The sequence below is a fragment of the Palaemon carinicauda genome, chromosome 8, assembly GCF_036898095.1.
Source record: "Palaemon carinicauda isolate YSFRI2023 chromosome 8, ASM3689809v2, whole genome shotgun sequence".
Taxonomy (NCBI): domain Eukaryota; kingdom Metazoa; phylum Arthropoda; class Malacostraca; order Decapoda; family Palaemonidae; genus Palaemon; species Palaemon carinicauda.
The window spans coordinates 163,518,845-163,530,950 of NC_090732.1; the positions used below are offsets into that span (position 1 = coordinate 163,518,845).

Sequence of the window (12,106 nt, forward strand, 5' to 3'; positions counted from 1 at the left end):
CCTAGAGATTTTGAAAAGAAGCAGGGGAAGGGAATAGAAGACGATGGATTGACGAACTAAGAAAGTTTGCGGGTTAAGACCGGCACAGAAAGACCATAAACAGCCGCAAGTGGAACTACAAGTCTGAAGCCTTTGTTCTGCAGTGGACTAGTAACGGCTGAGATATATATATATATATATATATATATATATATATATATATATATATATATATATATATATATATATATATGATAAATTTTGCATATTTAGACGTGTTTTTCATATTCAAATAAGCCATATATATTTTTGATACATTAATGTCTGGATTCTCTTAACGACCTCGGGATCAGAGCCCCAGGCGAAATCACTCAAAGACAAGAGCTTGTGACCGGCCGGGAATCGAACCCTGGTCGGCAAGCTTGTATAGACATTGACTAAACCACTTGGCCACGTTTGTAAAGACAGTGACTAAGCCACTTGGCCACGTGGTTTAGTCACTGTCTATACAAGCTTGCCGACCAGGGTTCGATTCCCGGCCAGTCACAAGCTCTTGTCTTTGTGTGATTTCGCCTGGGGCTCTGATCCCGAGGTCGTTAAGAGAATCCAGACATTAATGTATCAAAAATATATATGGCTTATTTGAATATATATATATATATATATATATATATATATATATATATATATATATATATATATATATATATATATATATATAAAATCAATGCTATTGCCTGAAAGAGCTTGCTAACCTGAACTTACCTTTTTTTGCGTGGCAACCTATCTACTGTAGATCTATTTTTATGTAGTCTGCATCGAAAATGCATTCATTATTAAGTGACACCTATTTGAATAATTCACGGCCATTTGCCTTCCTCTGGTGTTATCGCATTGATTCCCAACTGTATATAATTCTCCCTGGAATTCTGTCCGTTTCCTTTCCTTCTATCGGTTGGTTTAAAGTTAGGTTTCACGATATTTTACTTATTTCAGTTTTACATCTCTGGAGTTTTTCTTCTTTTATTTTTTTAGAAAAGTAAAATTATATAAAATTATTAACATATCTCTGAATTTAGCTAAAACTGGAAATAACGTATTTTCATTTATGTTTTCAGAAAAGTAAAATTGTATAAAATTATTAACATATTTCTGAATTTAGCTAAAACTGGAAATAAAGTTTTTTCTTCAATCATGTTTTCAGAAAAGTAAATTTGTATAAAATTATTAATATATCTCTGAATTTAGCTGAAACTGGAAATAAAGTTTTTTCTTCATTTATGTTTTCGGAAAAGTAAAATTGTATAAAATTATTAACATGTCTCTGAATTTAGCTGAAACTGGAAATAAAGTTTTTTCTTCATTTATGTTTTCAGAAAAGTAAAATTGTATAAAATTATTAACATATCTCTGAATTTAGCTGAAACTGGAAATAAAGTTTTTTCTTCATTTATGTTTTCAGAAAAGTAAAATTGTATAAAATTATTAACCTATCTCTGAATTTAGCTGAAACTGGAAATGAAGTTTTTTATTCATTTATGTTTTCAGAAAAGTAAAATTGTATAAAATTATTAACATATTTCTGAATTTATCTGAAACAGAAATAAAGTTATAACTTTTTTTTTTAAATCTGGGATAGTTTATATGAAGATATATATTTGAAACCAGAAATTAAGTATTTTTTTTTCAAGTATAAGATATATTGTTTCTTTGAAGATATATGCAGCGTATTACTACTTATGCCAGGCTTCATTTTAATGGCAGTAATGAGTGTCATTTATTACATTAGCAATTGCTCTCAAATAAGCATGGAACTAAGAGAAGGGATGATCTATACATTTATTTTCATCAAGGACGCATGTAACTTAGACAGCTAATATATTCCATAAAACTACCATGGAATTACAAAATGATTTAGATTTTATCGTATTGTGTATGATCCTGTACACTAATATTTTGTATACCTTATTTTTTATATACCAATGTACTATTTTGACTATATTGTTAATTTTTATGTATTATTTTTATATTGTTTTGAATGTCATCGCTCATGGGTATTTCTGTGTTTTTGAAGTAAGTTAGATATATGGCATTTTCAAAAGACTACAGGACCTTATGTAATTCATGCTCAAATAATATCTTTATCCTAGTGGGTTTTTTTTATAAAGCTTAAAATTTGCACTAAGTACTTTTTTTGTCTTTAATTTTCATATTTTAAATTTCCTAGTGTGAATTATTTAATCAAACAGATAATTCACCATAGCCTTGGTTACGTATTTGTTTACATATGCATAGGAGATAAAAAAAAAATTAGTATTTTAAGCATAAGTAAATTAAATGTTATGTGCACCGCCGTAGAGTGTGTCGGTTTTCTTAGAAAAGTGTTCATTTTAAACTTGAATTTAGATGACAATTTCAAGCTTTACATTCTTAATGATTGAACCCATATTACTATAAATTCTTCGGTATGGAATTCAATTACTGTTTCCTTATTTCTTTCTTTCCTGTGCTATTTTTCCTGTTGGAGTCCTTGGGCTTATAACATTTTTTTTAAAACTAGGTTTGTCGCTTAGCTCATAATAATAATAATAATAATAATAATAATAATAATAATAATAATAATAATAATAATAATAATAATAATAATAATAGTGCTTGCGGAATAAAGATATAAAATAGTTTTTCCAAATAAACCTGGAAATTTAAATATTTCTCGACTTTTATTTTTTTTTTTTTTTAAATAGAGGAGGTTAAGGGTAATGAAGTGTAAAGGAAGACACACAGCCGGCCCTCTGCCATCTGGGAGGGGGTTCCGGGGTTGGACATAGAGGGAGAGGGAGCGAGTGAGGGAGAGGAAGGGAGGGAGAACGCTGACTCAAAAGTAAGAATTGGCTCTAGCTTCATTAAGTATTCAGATTAGGCGATACAAGATACCAGAAGGAACCATTTCTCTCTCTCTCTCTCTCTCTCTCTCTCTCTCTCTCTCTCTCTCTCTCTCTCTCCTCCTCTCTCTCTCTCTCTCTCTTGTTTAATGGCCAAGACTTCCTTAGCATTACTTGAGGGTTTTTTTTATAACTAACAGTGTAAATTATTTAAACTACAGTAGGTATTTTCTCCTATAATGATTTAAAAACGTATTCATTTTGTTGTGCTAGAAAGTAAAGATATTGATTTGCAAATAAAAAGTAGGGTACAAGTTAAGAGTGCTGATATTATTATTATTATTATTATTATTATTATTATTATTATTATTATTATTATTATTATTATTATTATTTGCTAATTGGAAAAGCCTGATGCTGTAAGCCCAAGGGCTCCAACAGGGAAAATAGCCCAGCGAGGAAAGGAAGTAATAAAATAAACTACAATAAAAATTCAAAAACATTAACAATATTAAAATAACTAGTTCATATGTAAACTATAAATCTTCAAAATAACAAGAGGAAGAGAAATAAGATAAAATTGAGTGCCCAGATGTACCCTAAAGCAAGAGAACTCTAACCCAAGACAGTGAAGACCATGGTAGTATAGTGTGCCCAAACGTACCCTCAAGCAAGAGAACTCTAACCCAAGACAGTTGAAGACCATGGTAGAATAGCGTGCCCGAGTGTACCCTCAAGCAAGAGAACTCTAAATATGGACTAACTGCAAATGCTAGCACATCCCTTTACATCAGCATAGTGAATAGGTTGAAACACCAATGCGTCCTAGAGTCCTAGACTACCTTCAGGAAAAGACCCATTTGATACATGGCTCAGGGACTTTACGACTTTGGGACCTACCTTCATACAGCTCGTCCAGTCGTAATTCCTATTTTGGGAATGAATATTTCCATAAATCACCACGTCACCCTGGGTAGTCAGATCGTATTAAATTTTTATAGGCCCACTTTCCTCGTTAAAATCTACGGATGTCTTGGGTTTGAGTTCTCTTGCTTGAGAGTACATACGGGCACACTATTCTATCTTATATATCTTCCTCTTACTTTGTTTGTATTTATAATTTAGTTTATATAGGAAATATACATTTTATGTTGTTGCTGTACTTAAAATATTTTATTTTTCCTGGTTTCCTTTCCTCACTGGGCTATTTTCCCTGTTTAAGCCCTTGGGCTTATAGCATTCTGCTTTTCTAACTGGGGTTGTAGCTTAGCAAGTAATGATGATAATAATGATATCTTGAATAACTTATTGATAATGAATTTATAATATTTCTATTTACCTTTGCTAACGAAGTTGGAAGGAGGTTATGCCCCCCCCCCCCTGTTTGTTTATTTGTTTGTGAACAACTTCCTGGCCACAATTTACGCATGGAGTAGCGAAACTTTCAATTTTGAAAGGCCTAGGTCAAAGGTGAAGGTCAAGGTCGAGCAAAAGGTCGACCGAAAAATACCCCTTCCGTGTAAATTGATTCTGGGAAAGGCAAGCTGGTTTTGAGAATAAACTGCCGTTGTGGAGGGCTGCACTCTCATGGTGCTTTTCTAGTTTTTAACTTTGTTAGGATTTTAATATTAATATTTTGTACTGTCTTACTAGTCCCAATGGATGAGAAGATAAGAACATTGAGATTTGGGTGAACACTTATGCGCCGCAAAAAAAAAAAAAAAAAAAAAAAAAAAAAAAAAAAAAAAAAAAAAAAAAAACAAGTGTTACTGAAACTTGCAACAATTCTTGAACTGTCTGGTACGAGGGGCAATAGGTCCTTTTAAAAGACAGTCCTGTAAATTGTAATAGTTTCTATAACACTGGATAATTGTCCTGAATGAATAATAACGAGGCTGTTGAAGAAGAGGAAAACTCTTAAATTTTCATGTGATATATTATAACCTGATTTTAATAATGTGGAATTTTTTATCTATGTATTTGTAATATTGTCAGGTTTTGCAACTGTTAATGTTTATGTCCGAAAAGTCACTTACTCTCTCTCTCTCTCTCTCTCTCTCTCTCTCTCTCTCTCTCTCTCTCTCTCTCTCTCTCTCTCTCTCTCTCTCTTAACTTACTAGCTATTAGTTTCTTTTACCAAGAGAAAATAAAAACTGGGCCGTAATGTTTAAACTAATTCGCTCTACCCATGAGCAAATGGAGTCTCTGCGGATGGACTAAAAAGTATTTTAGACATCCAAATTCTTTGTAACTCTCTCTCTTTTTTTCTCTCTCTCTCTCTCTCCTCTCTCTCCTCTCCTCCTCTCCTCTCTCTCTCTCTCTCCTCTCTCTCTCTCTCTCTCTCCTCTCACACATATTTGTTATCACCATCCTACCTTTCAGCTTCGTTCCACCGTCGACAACTTTAGTTGCTCCGACACCAGTTTGTCCTTTTTAAGTATGCAAAGGACAATCTGTCATTCCTGTCGTTTCTATCTGTCTTGCCTCATGCTTAGTAGGTTGGTTGTTACCTGGCAAGAGAGAAACTCATTCCATTGCCTTTACTAGTTTTTTAGAACGTTTGTTTAAAAAAACATTTGATATTAATTTATGGTCACATATTCAAGCAGTGGTCAGACTCATGGGATTTTGAAAATTAAAATATTTTAGTAAATTTGTATTCCTTCTAGCACTTATTATACGGTTATATAGAACTTGAACGCATAAGTTGTAGCATTACTTACCGTTTTGCATTGTTATATCTATATGTTCCTTTTACTAAATCACTAAAAAAAAAAAAATCTTGCATGTTATCATTTACGTAATTTTGCGTATGTTTAAGCAATTAATGATAATTTTGAATAATTGAACTGTTTATTTTACTACATATTTTGTAAATATTATGCCAACAATAATGCTATTGGCATGCAACCTCTGACCTGGATAGATATTTGCAGAATTATTAATTAACGAAATATTGCTTTTTATCTTAAATATTTTCATTGCCTCAGTACCTAAGCACATTGCTATCGAAACACGTCTTTGGAAAAGTTATATATGAAGTAATGATATTTAGATCAATGTTATTTTCTAAACATATTGTGATTACTTCTTACCATAAGCAGAACATCCCGACCTTTAAAGTCTATACAACATGGCGCCGTTCTCTTTAAACATGCATATTCACAAGCGCGGATTATCATAAATCCAAGCAACTTACCTCAGCAAGCTGGCTTGCAACGATTCCCCCCCTGGGAACCACCCCCTCCCCCTCTCTTCTCAGTGCTTGCAGAATGAATGACTGTTTGAATATTGCATCACTTTCGGAAGGGGTAAGCACTCAGGCATAGAAGCCGCTGTGTCCAGTTGCACTAGCAGACCGCGACCTCGCTTAAATATTTTCCTTCCGCTCCACCTTTTCTGAGATCTGTTTCCCTGTACTCTTAAGTCATCTCTTCTGCCATCCAGGATAGCTCTCTCTCTCTCTCTCTCTCTCTCTCTCTCTCTCTCTCTCTCTCTCTCTCTCTCTCTCTCATAACTTACAGGCTATTTAATTTACCAAGAGAGAATAAAATTTGGGCTGTAATGTCTAAACTAATTCGCTCTACCCAAGAGCAAATGGAGTCTGCAGATGGACTAAGAAGTCTAAGACATCCAAGTTCATTCTCTCTCTCTCTCTCTCTCTCTCTCTCCTCTCTCTCCTCTCTCTCTCTCTCCTCCTCTCTCTCTCTCTCTCTCTCTCTCTCTCATAACGTACTGGTTATTAATTTCCTTTACCAAGAGAAAATAAAAACTGGGTCGTAATGTTTAAACTAGTTCGCTTTACCCAAGAGCAAATGGAGTTTCCGCCGATGAACCAAAAAGTCTTTGAGACATCCAAGTTCTCTCTCTCTCTCTCTCCTCTCTCTCTCTCTCTCTCTCTCTCTCTCTCTCTCTCTCTCTCTCTCTCTCTCTCTTATAAAAAAGGTAGTTGATCTGCCTCCACGGTTGCGGAAGATATCTTTGTGAAAAAAGGTTTTCTTCATAGCTATGCCCCGTGTGTAAGTCTCCTTACGCCTCGATACTCAACGATTCTCATCTAAAGGGAAGGAAAGAGGAAAATGTATTTGCTGAATATCCTTTGCTTTATTATAATAACATTTATGAACCTTTCAGAATAAGTTAGGGGTTTTAATGTTGAGTGTTAGAATTTAACCCTCTGAAATGAAAGTTGATTTTTTACCTCCTGTTAGAAAAGAAATATTACTTAAAAAGGATAAATTAATTCATTTTATTGAAAAACAATTGGATGTCCCCCATATAAAAGTTATAAATAGGTATGTATATATATATATGTTTATGTATACTATAATATATATATATATATATATATATATATATATATATATATATATATATATATATGTGTGTGTGTGTGTGTGGTGTAATATATATATATATATATATATATATATATATATATATATATATATATATATATATATATATATACATACACACACGCATATATATATATATATATATATATATATATATATATATATATATATATACACACACATATATATATATATATATATATATATATATATATATATATATATATGTATATATATATATATGTGTGTGTATATATATATATATATATATATATATATATATATATATATATATATATATATATATAATATATATATAAGAAAAAACTTTTCTCTTGAAAATCAATTATTTCCCCGTAACAAAAGAAGCATACTTGCAACTTTTACCACTAAAGAATTTGTATTAAAACAACTTTACCCTTAAGACGAACATATTGCTATTAAAAATAAGACTTTCTCCCTTCAGAACATCGGTGAGGAAACCTGCATAATCCAATGCATCTAATTATTTTAAGGCTGTTTTTATGGGCCTCGTGTGTCATGGCACCAATGCTGCTCTGGTTGATTGTCATGGCAAGGGTTTAATCATTGGTTTGCGTGTCTCTGCAGCTGGAGGTTTGAGGTGACACACTGCAGTTCATCAGGATTGAGAGAGAGAGAGAGAGAGAGAGAGAGAGAGAGAGAGAGAGGAGAGAGAGAGAGAGAGAGAGAGAGAGTCTTATTAAGCTAAGTATTTTGGTTTGGATGTACATCGTATTGGGTTGGGTGGGTTTAATCACAATCTTTACCTCTTTATTTTGTTACCTCCGCTAACGAAGTTGGGAGGAGGTGATGTTTTCGCCCCTGTTTGTCCGTTTGTTTGTTTGTAAACTACTTCCTTTACGCAATTTTACTCTTAGAGAAGTGAAACTTTCGGGGATTAGTTGTTATGTTGAAACGTGGAAGTGGTTCAATTTTGAAAGTCAAGGTCAAGGTCGAGGAAAAAGTCGATCGAATTATCCCTAACCTTAACCCCAAGTTTGCACACGGTTGTCACACAAACTTCAAATACTTCTACGGTCTAAGTTGATTCTGGGAAAGGCAAGCTGGTTTCGAGGAATAAGCTGCCGTGGCGGAGGTCTGCACTCTGGGTGCTTTTCTAGTTTTTATCTGTTTCTTTGTTTTATCACCTTTCCTTTTATGCATTAATTTCTCATGGCTTCCTCTATGGTTACGTCATATGCACCCATTTAGATTTTAGTGCCATATTTAGGTATACTTATTTTTCAATTTAAGTAGTTGATATTTACTTAGTTATTAGATTGCGTTTTAAATCAGTCGCTTATTTATTTCTAATGACAGTATGGCTTTATGTCACACACAACATTCACATCTCTGGAGTATTTCACGCCATGTTCTCGTTCTTAGTTGGTAGTATTTAATTATTTACGATTAAGTAGTAGCATTAATGTTTAAACCAATTAATGTTCACTGAAGTAGTTAAGAGTTAAGATACAGTAGTATTTTTTTATATAATCATGAGGAGAACTGTCGGGTAATACTGGAACAGTTTCCCTCATGTAGAACTGTCATATCTTAGTAATTTCTCGAGTAGTATCAACACTTGGTATTGAAATAATTACTTGCGAAGAGTACCAATAAATCTATAAATAGTTACCATACTAATATTTATCATTAAATAGTTATTTTCAGTAACATTTAATGATATCAATAGTTCACTATTCAGTTACTTATATAGGTACTATTTTAAAAGATTTCCAAGTAATTTTCATCTTTGAAATAGTTTAAAGGCTTAAAGGCATTCATGAATGGCAGAGCCAAGGGACAGTAACATTGCCATATCAAGCAGAACAATGCCCTAGATACTGACCATCTTGCATATAATCAGCGCCCAAGTCCCCTCCCCCCCAAGCTAGGACCAGGAAGGGCCAGGCAATGGCTGCTGATGACTCAACAGATAGACCTATAGGCTCCCCCCTCCCCCTCCAAGCTAGGACCAGGAAGGGCCAGGCAATGGCTGCTGATGACCCAACAGATAGACCTATAGGCTCCCCCCTCCCCCATCCTTAGCTCACAAGGATGGTGAAGTTGCAGCGACCGAAGGAACTAACTGGTTTGATCGGGACTCGAACCCTAGTCTGGCAATCACCAAGCCACCACAACCCTGGTTTTGCAATTCACAGACGAGGTTCATGACCCCCCAAAGACTTACAGGCTAACTCTGGAATCTCTCCTCGACAGAGCCCTGTAAAGGATGGAGTTATTTGACAGACGAAATTGTTAAAAGAGGGGAGAATGCGTTAGGGAAAGGGGCTTCCGCAGAGGGATAGTTTTAGATGAAAACATGTAAGTTGATGTTATAGAGCGAGTGGCAATGACAGTGAGGGGAAATAGGGAGTAACTATCCATGGAGGAAAAATATATTATTCCTTCAAGGAACCAGCAGCCCACAAGAATGTAAGGGACGTGGAAAGTCGTGTGTAGGCGACACGAACGTGGTATAAATTAAATGTATATCTCAGTATTTCTCAGTATTTTTATTCGTAGCAATTAGATTGTCCTAACAGTTTTCTTCTTTGTGCCCCCTTGTTCTTGGTATGTAATGTTCACTTGAGACAAATTAACCAGCCAGACGATGTCATTGGATTCAGTTCAGTCATGCTTATTTCGTATGCCTTTTATATGGATGTAGGGTTAAGTGTTTTGTTGAAACCTATGTTTTTCTATTGTTATTGTTGTAATGAAGGGATTAGAAGAGGCGTATCTACCCATGGCTATTTGTTTCTTTATTACTGTCCACTAGCCTCCTGGCTAGTACTGTGGTAACGCGTTTGCCTAGCATTCGCATGGCAGCAGATCGATCCCAGCCCGGGAACATGAGTTTAAGTTGCTTACTGGGGAGGCCACTGCTCTGGTTGGGCACCACAGTCATGGGTTAGGCTTGCCCGGCTGACATTCAGGTGATCATCTATTCCTATAAAACTGAAACCAGAGACCTTTACCTTTAAATGATTTATTGGAAATCTGTTGATGGATATCTATGATCTATTGTGTCTTTGTTAGGTTTTGAGACGAATCTTGATCCGGACCAAGCCTCTTCTCTCTCTCTCTCTATCTCTTCCTTCGACTGCTCACGCATGCGCATTGTTATACCAGAAATCTTATGCTTTCCGTTTCTCCAAAAACGAGAACCTTAAGGATGAAATATACGGGGCTATGAAAAATGAAAAAATATGAATATAATTTGCACAAGTTCATTATTTTATTTGTCTATTTTTTCTGTGGTTTCGGCGAAAAGGGTGACATTTTATTTCCCACCATTTTATGATCGCTTTACTTTAACTTGTTTAACACTGTTACACACACACACACACACACACACACACACACACACACACACATATATATATATATATATATATATATATATATATATATATATATATATATATATATATACCGTGTATATATATATATATATATATATATATATATATATATATATATATATATATATAAATGAAATAAACCCATTGCTTGTGGGTTTATTTCATTTAGATATATGCACGAATTTTTTTTTTCATTTTAATATATATATATATATATATATATATATATATATATATATATATATATATATATATATATATATATATATATATATATATATATATATATATATATATATATATATATATAGGCCTATATATATATAATGAAATAAACCCATTGATTGTGGGTTTATTTCATTTAAAATATTTACACAGAAAATTATGTATTTTAATGTGTACTGTATATACTGTGTATAATGAAAAAAAAAATATACTGAATATTTAAGAAAACATTTTGTGTATGAATCATAAGCCACTTATTTCCTTAACTGTAATGATCTCAGACCTACACCGGCAGTATCCTCATAGCAGTCAACCCGTACAAGGAACTTGACATCTATGGACCCGTGAGTATCTTCAGTTTTAATTGAGTCATTATGGAAACTTGTCATACGAAACCTTTTGTTATGAAGAGTTTTTCATACATTTATTCATATAATTATGTAGTTTCCTTGTATTGAACAATAGAATTAATTAGTGTCAGATGTATGGTAAATTTGTGCAATAATGCAGATATGTTTAATTCGTGTTATGTGCAATGAAGGTTATTTTTTAGTTATGTCATTTTCAATTCTCGTATTGAAGGTTCGTTTAATTTCAAAGTAGTGATTTTAGAAATTCTTATGGTCACACTCTTAACCCTCTCACCGTCAGTTGTTAAATCAATGAAACTTTTCACATATCAAAATGTTTTAAGACCATACTAACCATAGCTTGTTGATATTTACTGGAAAGATTTAATCAAGACCTTTCCATTGAATACTAACTTTCTATAGTTTGGATGATTGTAAAAGAGTTTCTTTTTGTAAATTTTCATTAAGTTAACAATGGCAGTGAAAGGGTTAATTTTGTTTTTACATTGTGACCAAAGCACAATTTTTGGTACTTTCCTGTTATTGTCCCACCACTAATTTCCGATATAACCCCAATACTATTTTTTAGGTTAGGTTAGATTAGGTTTCTAACCTAACCCAACCTAACCTGATCTAAAAAATAGTATTGGGGTTATATAGGAGATTAGTAGTGGGGCAATAACAGGAACGTACCCAATTTTATTTTTTTAGATGAAGTTTCTTTTGTGAAATTTGCTTCATTTAGGTTGTAACAGTGTTGCATTTCGAAATTTCTCATGGTATTATTAAAACCAATATAGACAGGATTTTTCCTTTGATTAATTTAAATTCATCCTTTTTTTTTTTTAATGCTGTACAACATATTTTTTTCCACTGACCTAAAATTCAGTTTGGTTTTCCCTGGAATATTTCATAAATATCAA

At 33.3% G+C, this 12,106-nt stretch overlaps 2 protein-coding genes across 5 annotated transcripts in view; one reads left to right on the plus strand and one right to left on the minus strand.

Moving 5' to 3' along the window:
- LOC137646092 (myosin-VIIa-like) overlaps positions 1-12,106 on the minus strand; it is a 466,088-nt gene that overhangs the window by 101,727 nt on the left and 352,255 nt on the right. The gene's annotated exons all lie outside the window — the stretch shown is intronic.
- LOC137644760 (myosin-VIIa-like) overlaps positions 1-12,106 on the plus strand; it is a 107,860-nt gene that overhangs the window by 18,099 nt on the left and 77,655 nt on the right. Inside the window, exon 4 of the mRNA XM_068377656.1 lies at positions 11,115-11,177. Within this exon, the coding sequence (XP_068233757.1) occupies positions 11,115-11,177 (63 nt within the window). The remainder of the gene's footprint in view (positions 1-11,114; positions 11,178-12,106) is intronic.